This window comes from Vespula pensylvanica, chromosome 14 (genome assembly GCF_014466175.1).
Source record: "Vespula pensylvanica isolate Volc-1 chromosome 14, ASM1446617v1, whole genome shotgun sequence".
In the NCBI taxonomy this organism is placed as follows: domain Eukaryota; kingdom Metazoa; phylum Arthropoda; class Insecta; order Hymenoptera; family Vespidae; genus Vespula; species Vespula pensylvanica.
In genome coordinates, this window is record NC_057698.1 from 4590939 (window position 1) to 4612724 (window position 21786).

The 21786-nt window shown below is 35.5% G+C and overlaps 1 protein-coding gene across 6 annotated transcripts in view; it reads left to right on the top strand.

Moving 5' to 3' along the window:
• The window catches only part of LOC122634087 (titin), a 120648-nt gene that overhangs the window by 77519 nt on the left and 21343 nt on the right, over positions 1-21786 (top strand). For all 6 annotated transcript variants that reach the window (XM_043822669.1, XM_043822670.1, XM_043822671.1 and 3 more), the window contains 14 exons: positions 2246-3018; positions 3106-3565; positions 3646-3746; positions 3851-3948; positions 4030-4250; positions 4726-4800; positions 6539-6643; positions 6723-6911; positions 6993-7200; positions 7284-7353; positions 7441-8328; positions 8438-8504; positions 8910-8963; positions 10557-19502. In XM_043822669.1, coding sequence (XP_043678604.1) covers positions 2246-3018; positions 3106-3565; positions 3646-3746; positions 3851-3948; positions 4030-4250; positions 4726-4800; positions 6539-6643; positions 6723-6911; positions 6993-7200; positions 7284-7353; positions 7441-8328; positions 8438-8504; positions 8910-8963; positions 10557-19502 — 12255 coding nt within the window. The remainder of the gene's footprint in view (positions 1-2245; positions 3019-3105; positions 3566-3645; positions 3747-3850; positions 3949-4029; positions 4251-4725; positions 4801-6538; positions 6644-6722; positions 6912-6992; positions 7201-7283; positions 7354-7440; positions 8329-8437; positions 8505-8909; positions 8964-10556; positions 19503-21786) is intronic.

Below are 21786 nucleotides of genomic sequence, written 5' to 3' on the forward strand. Positions count from 1 at the left end.
GTAAAACGAATTTCTAAAGAAGAAGAAAGAAAAGAAGAAGTAACTTTGAAGCCTGTAGAAAAGAAGAAACCAGAAGTGGAGATACCAGAAGAAATTAAACTGAAACCTGTTAGGAAGGAAAAGATTCCAGAGGAAGTTAAACCAGAAGAAGTGACATTGAAACCTGTAAAACGAATTTCTAAAGAAGAAGAAAGAAAAGAAGAAGTAACTTTAAAGCCTATAGAAAAGAAGAAACCAGAAGTAGAGGTACCAGAAGAAATTAAACTGAAACCTGTCAGGAAGGAAAAGATTCCAGAGGAGGTTAAACCAGAGGAAGTGACATTGAAACCTGTAAAACGAATTTCTAAAGAAGAAGAAAGAAAAGAAGAAGTAACTTTGAAGCCTATAGAAAAGAAGAAACCAGAAGTAGAGGTACCAGAAGAAATTAAACTTAAACCTGTCAGAAAGGAAAAGATTCCAGAGGAGATTAAGCCAGAGGAAGTTAAATTGAAACCTGTGAGACGGATTTCCAAAGAGGAAGAAACGAAAGAGCAAATAACTTTGAAGCCTATTGAGAGGAAGGAACCTAGAGTAGAAGTACCAGAAGAAGTGAAATTGAAGCCTCTTAAAAAAGAAAAGAAACCAGAAAAAGGCAAACCGGACGAGGTTATTTCTATTACTGTTATTGAAAAACCCGATGAAGAAAAATCAGATGAAGTTAGTATTTTACCGTGGCGACGGCCCCGTAAGGCGAAGAAAGTGGTTGATTTTAAAGAAGAGGTTACTGTGGTACCAATTGATCAAGAACAGGTGATAACAGAAATACACGAAGAAAAAGAAATATTTGAATTGAAAGAAGCAACTGTAATTGAGGAAAAAGGAGTCATAATTCCTAAATCTCGTCCTGAAAAAGTTACGGAAGTATCAGAAGGAAAGGAAATAGAAACTAGTGAAATAAAAATAATGCCATGGCGGAAAGCTAGGAAACCTGAAAAGAAAACCGAAGAGATTCTACAAGTCGAACAAGTACAGGAGAAGAAAGAAGAAGATGAAGACGTCATTGAAAAGACTGATATAGCCTGGAGAAAAATAAAACGGAAACCAGAAGAAACGAAAGATGAAAAATCGTTAGATATTGTTGAAAAAGATATCGAAAGTGTTGAAGATGTAACGAAGAAATTGAAACCTGAGAAACAAAAAGCAATTATAAAAGTCGGAGAAAGCGAAGAGGTGGTAGAAACAGAATTAATAAAATTAGAAACAGCTCCTGAGAAACCGGAAGAAAAAGAAGAAATTAGAACTGATTTGATATTGAAAAAACCTAAGAAGAAAGATAAACCTAAAGCAGATATTAGTCCTGTAATGGTCGAGGAGAAGCAAGTAATTGCAGAAGACGTTGTTACTTCTGTCCAAGATTTCCAAATAACTCGTAAAGAAAAGATAATCAAAACCGATAAGAAACCAGAAGAAATTGTCCAAGATGATTACAAAGTTGAAGAAGTAATTCAAGAACGTGTCACAGAAGAAACTAAACGAAGACGTAGACAACATACACAAGTTGATATACCGATTATAGATAAAGATAAAACAATTGCGCCAAGATTCATCCAGAAACTACAACCAATTGTTGCGGAACTTGAACAACCCGCTAAATTTACGTGTACCGTCGTTGGTAATCCAGTCCCCGAAATTTCTTGGTATAGAAATGAGCAAGAGCTTCATGCAAGTGAAAAATATATCATGACGATATTTGAAACAACGGCTACTTTGGAAATTACCAAGGTGAAAGAAGAAGATGCGGGAATGTATTCTTGCAGAGCGTCGAATCCGGCAGGAGTTGCAACCTCTACAGTGAATCTCGTCATCTTTGGTAGTAATATTATCAAAGATGGTGTGATTTGTGTGTTCATTTTTACTCACTTCGAATAGTTGCATTAATAATTTTTAAATCCTTTTAATATTAACACCTTCATTTACTAATTTTAGAATTGGAACAGATTTAGATATTTTTTTATAAAAATAAAATGTTTTTTCCTTATGTATGTATTTATAATTTTACATATATTTTCCAAACAAAACTTTTATATTCATAAATAATACATCCTTATTTTTCTAATAATCGTAATCTATAAAATTAGATATAAAAAAGATATATGAAAATATCTGCATGTTATAAGTTTTTTATTAAAAGAATTTTATCGTGTGTTTCTTCTGCATGCTAATATCATAGCACGACTATTAATTTAAAAACAAATTTTTTTAATAGAAAAAGAAGAGGAAGGTATTGCTCCTCATTTCTCTACGCCAATCAAGCCACTTATGGTCGAAGAACATAAACCAGCAACGCTGGAATGCGTTGTTACTGGTACGCCAGTCCCCGAAGTAAAATGGTATCGTGGTGATAAGGAAATTAGACCAAAAAAAGGAATGGAAATAAAGTTTAATCCGGAAACAGGAGAAGCTAAATTAACTATTCTTGAACCTACGCCACAAGATGAAATAACTTATCGCGTATGTGCCGTCAACAAATTCGGTCGAGCAGAATGCAGAGCCAATTTGATTATCAGTAATATCGTTAAAGTTTCCAAACCAGAGGTGATGCAGGCTCCTACAATAACAAAACCTTTGCCAGCATTGATAGCAGAACGAGATAAACCTCTAAAGTTAACGGCTGACTTCGAAAGCAAGCCAAAACCAGAAGTAAAATGGTATCGTAACGGAATTGAAATTACACCTAGCAAAAACCGTCTGATAAAGATTTATGAAAATACTGCGGAACTGTTGATACCTTCACCCGTTAAAACAGACGGTGGAAAATATGAGATAAGAGTACAAAATCCTGCTGGAGAAGCTCGAAGTTCCGGTTCGGTTACCATAAAAGAACGCGAAGATAAATCAGACGAAGTGAAAGCTCCACGATTTATCGAGCCTATACAACCGCAAATAGTCACAGAAGGGGAAGTTGTAATTATGGAAGCGCGAGTAGATTCTTATCCAACAGCTTCCTTCCAATGGTTCTACGAAAGTCGTCCCCTAGAGGTAATTAAATTAAATTTCTTTTTATATGATTTTTTAATAGAAATAATAAAACATTAAATAATATCATAAATTTGTTTTATTTAACAGTCTACGGCACAGATGAGAATAGTTACGAAGGAAAATAGATCGGTATTGCTGGTGAAAGAGATCAAACCAGAATTCGCAGGTACGTATACCTGTCGTGCTGAGAATGTAGGTGGATCAGTTACGTGTACAGCAACCATTAATCTTCTCGATACAACGTGGGAGGAAGCTACTGAATTAATATCACCAACATTCGTAAAAAGATTATCGCCTGTTAGAGTGATGGATGGTGAGAGCGTAAATCTAACATGTATCGTACAAGGTAAACCAACGCCAAAAGTCGAATGGTATCACGATGACAAATTGATTAAAGAAGGCAAAGAAATAACTATTTTGCAAGACACCGAAGGTGTATGTAGTCTTGCAATTACCGAGGTATTTCCCGAGGATGCGGGTCAATATACGTGTCGTGCTGTAAATCCTATTGGCGAGGCTGTTTGCACATCGTCGCTTATCGTCGAAGGTTAATTAATTTTTAATTATTTCATCGATTAATCATTAAGAATCAGATATCGAAATAAAATTTATTTAATATGTCTTCAGCCTATGAATACGTACCAGATTCAGAGATTGCATCGTCGATCATTGCAACGTCCCTTACTACAGGACAAAGTGGTTCGGAAGAGGACCTATTATCGCCAAAGGCAATAATAAAAAGATATAAAATAATAATAATAATAATAATAATAATAATAATAATAATAATAATAATAAATATATATATTTAATGCATAAAAATTATTTTTAGGAGACGCCTCTCTTCGATACTGATACAGAGGAATTTGCTCCAGAAATAATAAAGAAACTTCCTCAGTTAATTCCTACTAAAGATGGAGAATTAACCAGGTAATAAAGATAATAGAAAAAGGAAAAAGAATGAAAGAACGATAAAAATGATTTTGATTGGATTCATTCGTTTTTTCGTAGACTGGAAGTAAAGGTCAAAGGAAAGCCGAAACCAGAAGGAAAATGGTACAAACAGGGAATGGAAATTGTATCATCTCAAGAATTCCAAATTGAAGAATTTGAAGATGGAACTTCGGTACTAACAATCGCAGAAACTTACCCGGATGACACCGGTGAAATTGTATTTGAAGCGCATAATCCACTTGGAGTATCCACCACAATGACATATTTGTCTGTAGAAGGTGATTATTATAGTCGAATCAAAGAGATCGTTGACTTTTTGAAAAATTTTTCAAAATTTGCTAATTTATATCCTAGTTCTTTTCAGCTCTGCGCTTGAAGTGGAATCATTATTGACCTTTTAATTATCCTAAAAATCCTATCAGACTATCACAATAATTCGATTACACTGAACACTATTCACATCCTTTATGCACATTATTTTGATATTTCGTTCGTAGATAAATTCATAGAAACCATCAAGCCCTTTGAGTCCCAACAAAGGTTTTCAAGCAAGGGTCGTTAATTATTTATTTATTTATTTATTTATTTATTTATTGTAGAATACTTTGCTCTATAACGAATTAATGCATAGCCATAATGCGTTCCTGCTTAAAATATTAGATTAAATAATTTTCAACCAGCATTGCTTTAAATATCTGGGACTGAAAGGGACCAAAACAATTACATTTGATATAATAATATATTCATTGTTAGGTATCCTCGGCACAAAAGAGTATAGGAAACCAGAATGGGTAACCCAAATGGAGGAAATGCAAGAAGCTCTTAAAGGTAAGAATCAAGAAAAAATGCATCAACTGGACTTGTCTAACTGCATGCTGAATGAAGCCGAGTATAGTTTCTCGATCGATAGCCTGAACGATCATAGTACGAAAAAAACAAATCTCCCGAAGAAAGATAGGTCAACGAGTATTAATGAAAGTACCTTGATGAAAACCATCAACGATCATAGAAACACGATTGAAATTTCAAAGAAATTTTACATTTCTAAGAAATATTCGAAATCCATTGAAATGAAAAGCGATTTGGATAGCATCTATTTGGAAAGCTCTGAATGTTCTATGAATGTGAAAACTATTTCACGAAATAATAAGGAAGAATGGAAAAGAAAGTTATCAAAAACTGATCCAGATTTTTCTGGATTCAGCGATGAATCCGAAACTCAAGTTAAAAACTTCAAATCTGATAAGAAACATAGTAGAAAGGAAACGACTAATATATCCAAGTTATTTAACCCAACGATAAAAGAAGACAAGAAAGGAAAGTCTAATTCGTTAATTTCGAAAGTTAAACACGATAGTCTAGAAAAAATATCAAACAAAGCTTGTAATCCACAAAGATTTAAAGTTAGTGTAACCAAAAGCGATATTCCTGAAAAATTAAAACATTCACCAGATAGATCTACAAAGACTAATGATTTATATAATATAAATATAAAGACGCGAGTATTATCACCATTGAGAGGCAAACATTCCAGCATTATAGACTCATCGACTAGATGCGATAAAGAGGTAAACAAACAGAGATCTAATAGAGTTGTATCCAAATCACACTCTCCATCGCCGACTAGATTATCTTCGTCACCTAAACAAATGTATAATGAGAAATCATTTACCACTATTACACAAGTAACAAATCAAGATAGCGATAAAATAAAAAGATGCGAAGTTCACGTCGATGAAGTTGTCATGGATAAACATGTTAACGAAACAAAGGATATGAAAAGAGGTAAACTGAAAATCACATTAGACTTCGATGAATTTCCTCCGCCGAAATCGGAAAGAAAAATTCAAGGTCAACTCGGTTTAAACTCGGAGCGTACGACATTTTTAAACGTACCAGAAACAACGTTTTATTTATCGCCGATCGAAGAAAACAGCGAAGCATCGTCGACTAGCGGTCAAAATAAATTGGACGCTCGATTTTTCAAAACTGATATACAAGAACCACGTGCAAGGAAAGAAGTAACGGACAACAATGTGAAGTATGAGCACTCAAGAAAATATCATACTTATCCGAAATCTAGAATACCAGTACCAAGATGGTCCAAAGAACGTCACTTTGGAAACTTGACGTTGGATTCAAGGATGTATCCTTTAGAACCACGAGAAATTGAATTAGAAGCATTTCAGCAATTACATACCGCGGATAGTCAAGAGGAATTACAAGAATTTTTGCTTCTCGAAAGTCAATGCAGTGGAAATCTTGGTTTAGCCAGTAACGTCTCCACATCCGAAGTATCATACGAACATCATAGTGAGGATGAAAGAGGGACAATGTCAGGTATATTCTTCTCATCACTAACACAAAGAAATATTTATTTCTATCTAATTACTTTTTGCACGATTTTTTGTGTGTATGTTTGTGTTTTTCATCTAATCAGATTACTGACATTGGAATCATACCAATCACACGATCATCACAATTACAACCAGGTAAAGAATAAACATTAATAAAAATTAGATATGGCCTTGAATATTTTCATATAAACAACGTACTTTGATTACAGCCACGCAATCCATACCACGATTTATTCAAGAAATAACAGACGCTTATGTAAATGAAGGAGAAAAAGTTGTGTTCGAATGCATATATTCCGGTAATCCTGCTCCAGGTAATAATTTTATAATCAAAAAATAATTCAAAGAAAAATTCTTATTTTTATTAACAATGCGAATTATTTTGAAACGCAGACGTTGTTTGGTACAAAAATGACAAATTAATAATGAATACGGATAATATCAAAGTCCGTATCCTGGACAACGAGAAAAAAACTTCGCTAACTATTTTGAAAGCTAACCGAGAAGACGAAGCTATTTACGTTTGTAAAGCTACAAGTGAAATTGGTCTGACGATAACAAAGGCTAAATTACGCGTGACTGGTAAAACTTATTGATCGATAGATCTAAAAAATCTATAAAATTCATAATAATCGTGAAAAGTTAATAACGAGTTATTTACAGGCACTGGAAGCGACTGGAGACCTATGTCGGAGGATGAAGCTGAAGAGGTGGTGGAAGTTAAACAGAAGAAAGAAATACACAGAAAGAAGAAGCCGGAATTGAAAAAGGCAAAAGAACAGAAAGAAAAAATCAAGACTGAACGTGTAAAAGTCGATAAGAAAGAGATCGTTAAAGAGCAGCCGATAAGCAAAGAACAGCCTGAAGATAAGTGAGTATAGTATCTTAATAAAAAAAATTGTCTAAAACCATTAAATCCTTGATTTCATTATCTTTATATTGTTATTCCTTTAGGAAAATTGTCGATATCGAAGAAACCCAAATACTTGAAAGTGCAACGACTTTCGAAGAGAAGACAAAAGAGGTAATAAAATACATCGTTAAAAGAAAACTCGTTACAGATAAGAGGGATTTATTAAATGTGAAATATCATTTTTGCTCTTATATATAGGTTTCTCGGGCTAAGAAAATCGTCCCTATTCAAGAACCCGTAATAATCGAAGCTACGCCTTCGTTGAAGAAGATCGATGACCGGAAACCACGAGAAATGATATCGACTAAAGAAAAAGCAAAGCCGATAATCGAGGAACGTGAAAGTACGGTAGTTTCGGAAATAAGACCAGAAGACGTTGCTACCGATTTCAAAGTGGAGAAAACGGTCGATCGTGCGAGCGAGGTAACGTCAGAGGTATTGGAGACATTATCTGTGTCGGAAGTTCGTACGGAGAGCGATCTTCAAGAGATCAAGCGAACGGAGACGAAGCAAAAGAAAGCGAAGAAGGTGATTGGTCATGGACAGGTGGAAATAACGCAGGTAAAAACCGAAGAAATCGTCGAAGAGAAACCAAAGAAAAAGAAGAAAGGTGAAAAGACAAGAATTCGCGAAGAGATAACCGTGGAAGAAATCCTCGAGAAAGAAAGAGAGCACATTGCGCGAGAAGTTGAGGAGATCCTTGAAGTTCTTCAGGCTAAGGAATTTGGACCCGGTGAAAGTCCTCTACGTGAATTGGCTACCATCGGTTATCTCGTACGACAGGGTGTATCGGTTACAGAAATAAATGAGAGTCTCTACACCACCGACAAGTTTCCAGCCTTGAGAACTCCGGATGCGCAAAACGCTTTAGTGCAATTAGTTGAACGCGAAGGTCATGGGCCTCTTATCAGTCAAGTATTAACCGAGGAAACGACTACCGACGAGAGCATTGTAGCTGCAACTATTGGCTTCAGGGCTTTTATGAGAATGATCGAATTGCAACATGCCACGGTGGAGGAGGTCATTACGCACTTCGTACCCGAAGACTTCCGTCCACGCGCTTGGGAAGTCACAGAAGTGGCTGAGGTACGGCTTAGAAAGCCAGGATGATCTTTTTATTTCTTTTTTTTTTTTTTAACGTACCTATCCTAACATTGAGATCTCTTTTTCGATCATTATAATGAAATGCCTTCAGGTTGAAACCGAGCAACGCGTTATGGAAAGAATCGATGCCGTCCATAAGACAGAAGTCCATATCATGGGTAAGTCGAGATTGCGTGGTGTGTGATATTTTTAACAAACAATTCAAAATTACACCGAACTGTAAATGGCTGTCAACAATTTGATTTTTCCAATTTACTTGAGTGGTGGCTTAGCATAAGCGTTTATTATTTATGAATTCTGTTTAATTATTATTATAATTACGCCAGAACTAGGTGTATTAAATTAAATTAAGCATTAATAATTTTGATATTATAGAGCAATGCTTCCTAACGTGAAAAGAAATATTTGACATTGTTTTTTTTTTTTTATACATTGTACAATATTTATCATCGCTGAATAAACATTATTTTTCATATCTGTGCCATAACTTATCTGCATTTTGTTTGTTTGTTCTTTTTCTCTTCCCAAAATGCAACAGCAACGACGAACATTTTTGATTACAGAAAGAAGAGACGAGAGGAAAGCCATTCACGTGCAGGATATTCAAGAAATTAAAGGTTTGATAGAACGAGTTACGATGCATGGGTTAATTAATAATATCTATATTTGATGAATGAATAGATAAATTATTCATTAGTTACACCGTAATTTCTCATTCTTCGTGTAATTGATATCACGACTATTATTACGAATAATCGATAAATAATTATAATTATTGAAGTTTGAACTATTATGGTATTAATTTCACTATCGATATATCATATTTTATCCATCATACGTGTCTCTTTAAAAAAAAAAAAGGAAAAGAAAAGAGAAAAGATGGATTTATTTTTTATGAAATAAAAATAGTAACATTCACGAATCATTTATTAACCAGTTAAACAGAAAATTGCAGCCATTTAACGATATGCTTTCTACGTTTGATCTTTTTATTCTTTCAGATGCATGAAGCTTTACTTGATCGAATCAAAATAGCAGTGCAATTGATTTCTGCTTAAGCCGCTATGCTTTCCACGCGCAGTAACCTCTATATTCACATTTTAATTATCTCCCAAAACCATATCCCCAATCACGCCTCGAGTATTGCAGCTTTAAAATCAGAGCTTCGCCATGCTGAGACATAAATCGATGTAAGTAGTGAATGCAATCGTTAATAATTATCAGTGCTTTTTAGTGATTTTTTTCATGAATTTCTTTAATTCTAAAGTTAACTTGCAACGTAATATACTATTATATTACACGCAAGTGTTCCTATAAAAAAACAAAAAAATCCAGAAATATCATTCCGAAGTGATAATTACTCCGAAATTATTACGTATTAAGTTATATATTCACAGCATCTGGTGTGTTTTTTCTATGATAGTATTGATTAAATGAAATAAATAATTAGCGAGCGTTAATAGCAAGGATAATTTGCAAATAACTGTGTAATATATAACATTGATATTATTTCGTTGGTGTCTATGTTGGTTTGACTTCTTTAAGAACTATCATCTTTTCTTTCTACACAATCTTCTATTTCTACACTTACATCACCTGTTTCTCAAGCAACGCATGACACATGCCTGTACATGAATGACACAGCACAATATTCCAAAAATGTCGTAATATCATTGAAAACTAAACTCGGCAATTTCATCAAATTCGAACAAATGATCACAATATTCTTAAATACATAAAAACATATTTCGAAACAAAAAAAATACGACATCGTTGGAAGACGATTAAACAGCATAAAACACAAATTACTCATTTTTGTTCGTTTTTACTGTTCGTTGAATTTTTTTTAGCTCGTGTAGGTTGTATCCCGTTTCGTTGAAGCACGATCTTGTATGAAAAAGATTTATTTTACATGAACCATGTCCACGATATGCTACTATTTGCAAACACATCAATTTATATTATTTATAGAGAAAGATTAGTAATCTTTCCAAAAAAACACAAGTATGACTCATGTAAAATGGATCGAAAGCGTTTTTAGCATAACTATCTGATTCGTCGCATGAAATCTGCAAGAGTGTATATATAGGTAAAAGTAGGCGGAAGGAAGAAGTTACTAAAGCTAGTAAAAAAAAAAAAAAAAGCAGAAGTAGCGGTAACACTTGAAACACATCGCGTCTTACACAAAAAATCTCACATACTTTCCGCAGAATACGAGGACACACGGCAGGCACACACAACACTACGCAAGCGAAAAGATAGAAAACCAAAGGATCGCATTGAAGATAAACCGCAGGATAGGGATGAGGGGGTTCAGGTAGTAGAAATCGAGGAAATCCATGAGATTGAAAAGGAGAAGAAGAAAGAGGATATAAAGGACATAGAAGAAGAAATAATTGTCATTGAAAGGGATTCAAAGGGCAGACTGATTCCAAAAGAAGTAGATATTGTGAAAAAAGTAAAAGAGAAAAAAGAGGAAGAAGAAAAAGAGATAGAAGAAAAGGTAATAGAGGAGGAAATAATTCGCAAGCGTAAACAATTGAAAGCAAAGAGACCAGCTACCGGTGAGGACGAAATTCAGTTTGAAGAAGTAGAAGAATTCGAAATCAAACGAGATAAATTCATGCCTTCTGTCGTATTAAACGTACCTGGTCAACTTCATGAAGTAGTTCCTTTCAGTCGTACCGTTGAACAAGCTCCTGGTAAACCCAAAGTCGAGAAAGCTCAACTAGCTGTGGATACGGTTAGTGCTCTAACAGAACATCTACAACCTGTACAAGAAAAAGAAATTGATAGCATTGATGTTAAAAAACCAATTGGACAAAAAGCATCAGTTTCAATTTCAACCGTGGAACCTTACTCTATCACGGAAACTAACACTCAGGCTACGGCTAGCGAATTTGTAGATACATTTAAACCAAGTACTTATGCGGCGACTCCAGGGGTTACACCGTCCGAAAGTTTGGTAGTAAGCGAAATATTAACTAACGATGCCGATTTATCTGATCTTACGTTGAGTAAACCAGAAGTTTCGAGAAGAGCCGATACTAGTTTGACGTTACAAGAGGCAACAACGATTTCTGAAACAATGGTTAGTCAGAACGAAGTACCTACGGAAGATTTTATTTCGCCAGTCGCGGTGAAAGCCGAGGATAATTTCTTGCCTCAAGTAGGACTTTCCGTCTACGAGGTTCAAGAAGGTTTAGTAGAAGAGAAACTTGTACCTATCAAAACTGTTCCTACAAAACCTAGGGTGAACGTTACCGCTACCGAACCATTGATCATAGAAGAAGTTTGTGTCGAAGATAAACCTGGAAAATATTATCCAGAACTGATAGTACCTACAGAGGTCGCAACACAATCGGTCATCGCACAGAAGCAAAGAATTACAGAAGAATTACATGCTCCTGAAAAGGAGGGTGAGTATGTGCCAGGTAAATTGCCACCTAGTCAAAAAGCTAAGATCGGTATTTCTTATGACAATGAGACCGCTATCGTTCAGCAAAATCTAATTCAGGAAAGCGAGGGTATTTTTGTTCCCGATCGAAAAGCAGATACTTTCGAAGCAACGGATAAAATCACTTTGTTGGAAGGAGTCACAGTATCTACCGTAGATACACAACAGAGAGAAACAGATCTAAAAGTAGAAGAAAGTAAAACTGTACAAGCGGATCTGAGCATTATCGAAATTACTTCGGCTACGACAGTCGAAACAATTACTTCCGAAAAAGAACAAGATTATCAGCCAGATGAAAAGCCAGCTACTAAACTTGCTGAAACATCAATCTCTACGTTAGAAATTGGTTCTGTCATGAGCACGATGGTACAAGAATCAGAGGGACCATACACTAGCGATCACAAACCAACAGCAATTTTAGCGGAAACTTCGGTTAGACCAGAAGAATATTTACAGGTATCTCAAGTTCAAACAGCTGATTACCCATCAGATTTTAAAGATGAGTTAAAATACGTATCGGAAAGTGGCAGCGTATCTGTGGAGTTAATAGAAGCTAAAATGATACACGAGACTCTTGCGCACGATAAGGAATCCAAGTTGGAAGAAGCTATAAAACCTGAAGAACGTACAGTTGCAACATCATATGATGCAATGCGGGGCATAGAAGTATTCCAAACCACTTCGGTAGAAAAGGAAACTGATTTGAAGATATTCGAATTACCAGAGTCTCATCGCGGTAAAACTGTACCAACTCATCCAGTTGTATCTCTACAAATCGAGGAAACTCATCCTGAAGGTAACGTAGGTGAAGTTATCAAAGAAGTTCCATCATCGGCAGTAGCTGCAGTTGGCGCAGTAAGCTTGCAGGAAACAGTAGTAAAAGAAACAATTCCGGCTGAAGGATTAACTCCGGTAAAAGAAGACAAAGTTGTTGATATGAAAAAGGCTGAAGTAGCAATCGATGAAATCGAAAGCGTTCATACAACCATGGTCATAACTAGTGAAAAAGAAGCTGAATACACTACAATATCTGATGTCAAAGGCGCATTTGCTACAACAGATTTTATAACACATAACGCTCCTATATCACAGGAAATAAGAACCGAATCCCCTACTAATGAATTCGTTCCACAGGAGAGACCCGCTTCAAGAACAGCTGAAGAATCTCGAATTCCTCTGGAAAGTATTTACATAGCGATACAAGAAACTGCGGAGAAAGAGGATATTTATAATGCCGATGTAAAACCAGAACAGAAAGTCGCAAATGTAGATTATACTGAAGCGAAAAGTGGATTAAGCATTCTTGAGATCGTTACGCACGATAAAGAGATGACATATGCTCCTATGGAGAAACCTAAGGATTATATCGTTCAAACATCCATAACAGGTCATACCATAGCATCACAATCAGAAACTTTAATACAACAATCCACTGGTTCTATAATTGACGAGACTCCCAAAACAGGAAAGGCAATTCAGCAGCAAGAGACTCTAGAAGAACTGATTGTAACAGAAACGAACATAGCGGAAACAGAAAAACTAAGAGATATAGACGTACGTCCTATCGAACAAAGCGCAGATATAGAATTTTGTACAAGGCCGGATACATTAGTGGTTAGTGAAATTACGACCATATTAAACGAAGAAAAATTAACGATCGAAGAAGTACCAAAAGAGCGTAAAATAGCTATGAACATCAGCGCCGCGCACGAAGTAGCAGAAATGCAAGAAACTATTATTGCTAGTAACATTAATATTCTTAAGGAAGAAAAACCGAAAGAAGAAAGTGCAACTCAAAAACAAAGTGGGTTAAATATCGTACAACAAACTGAAATATCAGTGTCGGAAAAAGAATCACCATTACAACTGGATCTGAAACCAGAAAGCAAAAAAGTTGGAGTGACTTTTGAAGAAGGAGAGGGTCTTGAAATTGCCATGATACATCCTGAAGAAAAAGAAGGAGAATTTACTAAAGATTCTAAACCAAAAGGCGTGGAAGCAAACGTAGATATTATCACACAAAATGTGGCATCTAAATTCGAAATAATAAGCGATACTGATTTGTCTCGATTACCGATTGAACCTGCCAAAACCGCACAGTCACAAACAACCTTTTTACCGTTTGAAACTACCATTTCTGAACAAGTTGAAACCATAGAGAAAGAAGCTCCATTGTCTGAAATTCAACCATCCGATAGAAAAGCTAATCTGGAATTTATAATGGGCGAGAGTGTAATTGTTTCTTCGGTAATTCCTGGAGATAAGGAAAGCACTTTACCCAAAGAAGAAAAGCCAGAATCGAAATCTGTAATGCTCGATATACCCACACACGTGGTAGCTCAAACAAGTGAAACAACTGCTACAGATAACATTGCTGATTTCAAAAAAGAAGAAGTACTTTCTGCTACAGCTACAACAGATCACATTACTTTCCGTAGTTTAATCACGTCGGAAATATCAACCGGTGATTTAGAACAACCTCTTCCTACGTTCATCAAACCAGAGAATAAAAAAGTTAATGTTACTTTCGACGAAGATTACGGAGTCAGCATATTAGAAACTATAACATCTGATAAAGAAAAGGATTATACACCGGCAGCACCTATCGAAGGTGAGAAAGCAGTAGCTGCTTTCGATGCTCATAAAGTTGCTCAACAGATAGAAATTACAACAGCCACTCATCCAGGAATTTTAGATATTTCAGCTCTTACTACTGCAGCCGCCAAGGAAGAACATTTACCCTTTGAAAGTATTATTCAAATGGAAACAATTATCTCAGAGACTGAGAAAAAATTTCAAGAAAAACCTGTTATAGGTAATAAAGCGGAAGTAGGAATAAATGAATTATTTTCTGTAACAGAAAGTACAGAAATTGCGGCACACAAAGAAGCTATTCTTGAAATTCCTGAGAAACCAGTCGAAAAGAAGGCTGGTATTCAAATAGTTGGTCATCCAATCGCTGAAAAAGAAGAAATTACTGTAGATCTGAGTGTGGGAAAAGTTGAAGATTCAAAAGCATTATCAGTTATTGCAACACCTTCGAATGTTCCTTTGGAAACAATAGTAACATCAGAGATACAAGCAACTGAATCTGAAGCACCATTCTCCAGAGATAAATTACCTATGCAAGCAACAGCAGACCTAGCTCTAGTAGAGGAAAAAAGTATACAAATATCTACAGTTATTACCGAAGATAAAGAAAGTGAATACAAGCCAGGAGAAATTCCTGAAGTTAGAAAAGCAGGAAAAACTTATGCGGAGGGTCATGCGGTAGCTGAAACGATGATACAAATTGTAGACTATACTACCGCAGAATTAATTAAAGAAAAACTATCCACGTCAACGGTGAAATCGGAACACATACCTTTGATACCGCTAATCGAATCACAACCAACCGTTCAAGAAAGTGAAGATCAATTCTTACCAACATTAATACCAGAAAATAAAACTGCAAACGTAGGTTTAGAATATGATAGAACAAGTGTCACCATATCTCAAGTGACAACCGTTGAAAAAGAATCTATTTATGTGCCTGAAGAACAACCATCGAAGCATTCAGCTTTTCCTGGAATAGATTTAATTCATGGAATCGCAGAAACAACTACGATAACTACTGAAGATTCGGTTGGTGAAGTTCATATAAAGAAACCAAACGCAAAAACTGCAATCGCTACACAGGAAATGCAACAAAGTTTATTAATAACTCAGGATATCCCTCAAGATCAAGAAGCACCCTTCGAAGGAAAATTCAGACCAACGCCTCACGAAATTCATACGTCTATAGAAGAAGGTAAACGCGTTACAACTGTTATGGAAGTCAATATATCGGACAAAGAAGATACTCTTACCACTTTTCGAGATAGAAGTCAAGAAGCTATGCCAGTTATTACTACAGGACACGAAGTTGCTGAAAAGATTGAAATTGTAACTGATTTGAGCACAGGTAAATTGGACATAATTAAACCGCCATCAGCAACCGCTCACATTGAGCAAAAGCCTTACGAAACGATTCAATTGACCGAAGAGATTTTAGGTGAGAAAGAAATAGACACAGTAGAGAAAGTGTCATTAACATCGACTAAAGCACGTGTTGCTCTAGATGATAATAGATTCATAGCAATCACAGAAACTACTATTACGCAAGACGTGGAATCAGAACTTCTTCTGGAAAAGAAGCCTTCAGAAAAAATGGCAATACCTATGTTAGATGCTAAAGAAGTTGCGGAACATCTTGAAGTCAACTTGCGTGAAGGTCTTGGTACATTACCTAAAGCAACTAAACCAGCTGTATCGGAAGCACATTCTACTCAATCTATTTTAGAATCTATAAAGATCAACGAAACAATTCCCCAAGAACAAAGTGCTGTATTTTCAGATAAATTAGAATTCGATAAACATAGTGCGGAAATTGGTTTTGTCGAAGAAAAAAGTATAATAATTGACACTGTATTAACACAAGATAAGGAAGATACCATGACAATACCAGAATATACGCATAGTACTGCACAAGTGAAATTAACGAAAATTGGAATGGATGTTGCTGAAACATCGGAATTGTTAATAGAACAAAGTACTGGTTCTGTGAAACCATTTGAGAAAACTGAAGTGAAAGCCCACTCAAAACAAGATACATTAGAGCCACTAATTATTGAAGATATTCCTAGCGCAGAAAGTGAAGGTTTCTTCGATAAATATCCTAAAACAATTTCTAGTACCGCCAATGCCGTATTTGAAGAGGGTCACAGTATTTCGGTTACCGAAGTTACTTCGGCTGAGTTAGAAACATCTTTACAAACAAAAGAACTTGCCTCGTCACAAACAGCTTCTTCTACAGTCATTACAGAACATGGAACGATTGAAACAACGCTCGTAGAATCGCAAGTTAATATTCCTGAAAAAGACATCGATCGAGGTGTGACACCACAAAAAGCAACAGCCCATCATGATACATTTGAAAGTATTATCGTAGAACAGAATTTGGTCGAAGAAAGTGAGAAAACCTTTGAAGGTACTTTTAAACCATCGATGCAAAAAGCAGACATCGATTTCCAACAGATCAAATCTTTGCAGATTTCTGAAATTATTACCGAAGATAAAGAAGATGTGTTTAATGTCGTTCCTAAGCGACAAGAAGTACAAGCTACAACTGAAATTGGACTATTTGAGACGGTACAAAAATCTTTGGTAGAAGGTATGCAAAGTGTAGAAGAGATTCGCAAAGAACAACCAATTTCCTCTCAAGCAAATTTATCACAAATTCCTATCGAAGCTATTATTGAAACGGAAACAACATTAGGTGAACGAGAAGATACATTCGAAGGAAAAGATTTTAAACCAACTGAACAGAAAGGAAAAACTCATTTGGAAGGTTTAAGTACAGTTACAGTTACTGAAATTATTTCCAATGAGACCGAAGAAATTTTGCCTGCATCAACCGTTCCAAAAGAACAACAAGCACTTGCAAACTTGTTAAGTAAAGAGGCTATTGAAACCTTACAGGTTGTAACTATAGGAAGTGCTGAAGACATAACGGAACATATTAAATTCGAAGAAAAACAAACAAAAATGGAAGTTGAAGAATTGTCAAGTGTATCCGTTTCTGAGATAATCTTAAATGAAACAGAAGATGTATTGTTACAGAAAGAAGTTCCAAAGGATCAAACAGCTCACTTAAATATTTCCGGTAGAGAAGTAGCTGAAACAACCGAGGTAATGATTAGCACCGAAACGCAAAATCTAAGTACAAAAGTACCGAAAGAAGAAAAAGGTAAACCGGGCTTGGAGGAATTAACGCCTTTAACTGTATCACAAATAGTTTTAAACGAAGCTGAAATAACTTTGCCTACTGCAGAAATACCTTCGGAAAAGGTCGCTCAATCTAGTTTACTTGGTAGAGATATTGCTGAAACTAGTCAAGTATTTACTATGACAAGCGCTGAGCAGTTAGTATCATCCCAAGAGCCTGAAAAGTATAAAGGTAAACCAGGTTTAGAAGAGTTATCTTCATTAACAATATCCCAAATAATATCTCACGAAGTAGAAGAAACAATGCCTAGTCCAGAAGTTCCTACTGAAAGAGAGGCACAAGCAAATATTCTTGGTCGAGATGTAGCCCAAACGATGCAAGTGATGACTGTGTCCACTACAGAACAATTGGTTGAGTCTAAAATACCCGATGAACAAAAAGGATATCCAAGTTTTGAAGAATTATCACCTCTAACTATTTCGCAAATATTATCTAACGAAATGGAAGACGTATTGGCGGTAACAGAAAAACCTGCTAAAAAAACAGCACAACCAAGTTTATTTGGCAGAGATGTGGCAGAAACAAGTCAAGTATTAACCATGACAAATGCAGAAGAACTTTCTAAATTAATTAAGCCTGAAGAACAGAAAGGAAAACCTCAGTTAGAGGAATTGTCTTCTGTATTAGTGTCCCAAGTAGTTTCTCATGAAACTGAAGATGTTTTACCAAGTCCAGAACAACCACATAAATTTACGGCAATATCTTTATTTTCCGGCAGAGAAGTTGCCGAAACCAGTCAAGTGCTATCCGTAAGTAATGTCGAAGAAATGGAAAAACCAGAAATACCGAAAGAACAGAAAGGTAAACCTTATTTAGAAGAATTAACATCAGTATCCGTTTGTCAAATAGTCTCAAATGAATCAGAGGAAATTTTAATAAGTCCAGAAAAACCTGATCAAAAGATAGCAAAACCAAAATTACTTACCAGAGAAGTTGCCGAAAAAACTGAAATTTTAACGGTCTCCAATGTAGAAGAAATGCCAAAACTTGAGAAACCTGAAAGTCAGAAAAGAAAACCGGAAGTAGATGAATTAAGTTCGCTCGTAGTCTCTGAAGTTATTTTCAGTGAAGCAGAGAAAACTTTGCCAAACCCAGATGTACCCACGGAACGTAAAGCTTTTCCAAATATGTTAAGTATCGAGGCCGCAGAAATATCTGAAGTATTGACAGTAACAAATGTAGATCGATTAGAAAAGCCAAAACTACCAGAAGGACAAAAAGGTAGACTACAATTAGAGGAACTAAGTTCACTGTCAATTTCAGAAGTTGCAACCAACGAAATAGAGAAAGGCCTTCCAACTCCAGAAGAACCAACGAAACAAACTGCTCAACCTAGTTTGTTTGGCATACAAGTTGCTCAAAAATCTCAAGTAATAGCATCGTTAACGACAGAAAGTCTTGCTGAAACGACTATACCAGAGACTAAAACTATAATACCTGAACAGATACCTTATGAAAGTTTCGAAGAGATGCAAATGGTCCCACAGGAAAGTGAACATAATCTTGTTATCGACAAAACCATGTCATTGGCAACAGCTGACGTTACTTTTCGAACATCCGAAAGTTTTGAAGTAACTCAAATTATGACAACTGAAAAAGAAAGTAAACAAGAAGTTAAAGAAATGATAAAGGAAGTTAGTGCGTTGCCTGATGTTGTGAAAACAGAAGTTGCTGTAAAAACTGAAATTCTTGTTGAAGATACAGCTCCGGAGTTCAAAATTATAAAACCAGAAAGTAAAAAAGCACATGAACTTGAGGAACCCAAGAAAAGTATTATTGTCACAGAATTGGAAAATGTTGGAGAATGTGAATCAGTCTTGCTCGAATCCATTATGCCATTTACAAAGGTAGCAAATGTCTCAATTGAAGCTGATCGTCTGAAAAATGTAATAGGTGAGTATTATCATAGTAAATCTATATGACAATTGCTGACCAATGGACGTGACAATATTCAGAAATGACCAATTGAAATGATATCTAACAAATGAACCGGGAAAAGATTTTTATCTTTAAATAAATTAGAATGCTAATAAATTATTCTAGTGAATAAAAAAGAACTATAACTGTGTAAAATTATAATATTCAATAAACAATGAAAATAATGCATAGGTATCTAAGTAGCAAGCGATCGTGATAAATAGGTAAGTAGAAAGTACATTATAAATACAGTCAGATGGAAGTTAAGAAACGGGGTAAAAATTCACAAACAATCAATACATTCTGATAATCGGTCTGAAAACAAACACTATACAACACAAATATACAAACGCACCAATAATCACAAATATATATATCATCACAAAAATAACCAATATCATACTCCATTAAACTAGATAAATGACCTTGTTTATATCTGTATACATTATCTGTTCAACAATGTCATACAGATACACATAATGTTCATCGATAGATATTATTTATATCCTTTCCACTTAAATCATTATGTATTGTATCACAGAATAATATAAAAATATAAAATACCACTAAAATTAATCCTGTCAATATCCAACAATGTATCCATGCAGCATAGAAGTCAAACCAAATAAAGTAATCAACAAATTGTCAGTTCCCTACAACATCTTTGTCATATCACACCTGTTCTGTATACATTTCAGAAACAACAGAAGCACCAGTGCAACATGACACCACAATCACATTATCACACAAAACAAAACACGATATAACACAACCATCGTTTGAATCTGATACTGAGGTGACAGAAGAATACACAACGAAATTTAGGCGAGGCAGCAAGGACGAAGATACTGCAGCTATTAAAACAAAGAAAACAATTATACGAAAGAAAAAGCCATTGGGAAAAGAAGAAGACAATGTTGTCGTAATCGAAGAAGAATTAGAAAATATTAAATCAACCTTACCACAGATACCGAAGAAACAATTTATGTCAATAGAAGAAATAACAGACATTGTAGACGAGGAAGAAATAATACCAACAAAAATAGAAGAAATAGAGGATACTCCACTTGAGGAATACAAACAACGGGACCAGCAAAGGAAAGTACCCAAACGAAAAGAAAAGAAAGAACACTTCATAGAAGAAGTAACGACAGAAAAACCAATAGAAAAACTGCTTAGGACAGCTACTGAAAGAAAACAAGAAGAGGAAACAATAGAGGAAAAAATACTGACCAAACCAAAAACGCAAAGAGTAAGCGAGACCACTGAAATGGCAAAGAGCATAAAAGTAGCACAAACAATACCAGAAGAAGAAACAAAAGAAATTCCTGAAGAAATAATAGAAGTCATCCACACTCCAACGAAAAAAGTAATAAAAAAGAAAACAATTAAGAAGGGACAACAGACAGTTATAACACAAGAAACTATACAAAAAACAGCAGATGAGACAAAGATCATGGAGGATCAGAAGATAATTGAAATTACTGAGACACCATTTAAGAAGGTAATCAAAAAGAAAAAGACACGAATCACTGAGGCTGGTGTACCAGAGGAAGTATTGGAAGAGATCGTTATTGAAAAACCAAAGGAAGAGCAAGCCAAGCCCATTCTGGAGGAGTTAGAAAGAGCTAAAGAGGAAAAGCCAGAAGTGATCGAAGTAACAGAAACACCAACTACGAAAATAATAAAAAGGAAAAAGAAGCCAACCAAGAAAGGTGAGGCAACTGTGATAACAAAAGAGATTATACAGAAAACTGGAGATGAAGCCAAGACAATGGAAGAACAGCAAATCGTAGAAATAACTGAGACGCCATTGAAGAAGGTAATTAAGAAGAAAAAGACACGAATCACTGAGGCTGGTGTACCTGAGGAAGTAGTGGAAGAGATCGTTATTGAAAAACCAAAGGAAGAGCAAGCCAAGCCAATTCTGGAAGAGTTAGAAAGAGCTAAAGAAGAAAAGCCAGAAGTGATCGAAGTAACAGAAACACCAACTACGAAAATAATAAAAAGGAAAAAGAAGCCGACCAAGAAAGGTGAGGCAACGGTGATAACCGAAGAGATAATACAGAAAACTGGAGATGAAGCCAAAATCATGGAGGAACAGAAGATCGTGGAAATTACTGAAACGCCATTGAAGAAGGTAATCAAAAAGAAAAAGACACGGATAACTGAGGCTGGTGTACCAGAGGAAGTGGTGGAAGAGATAGTTATTGAAAAACCAAAGGAAGAGCAAGCCAAGCCAATTCTGGAAGAGTTAGAA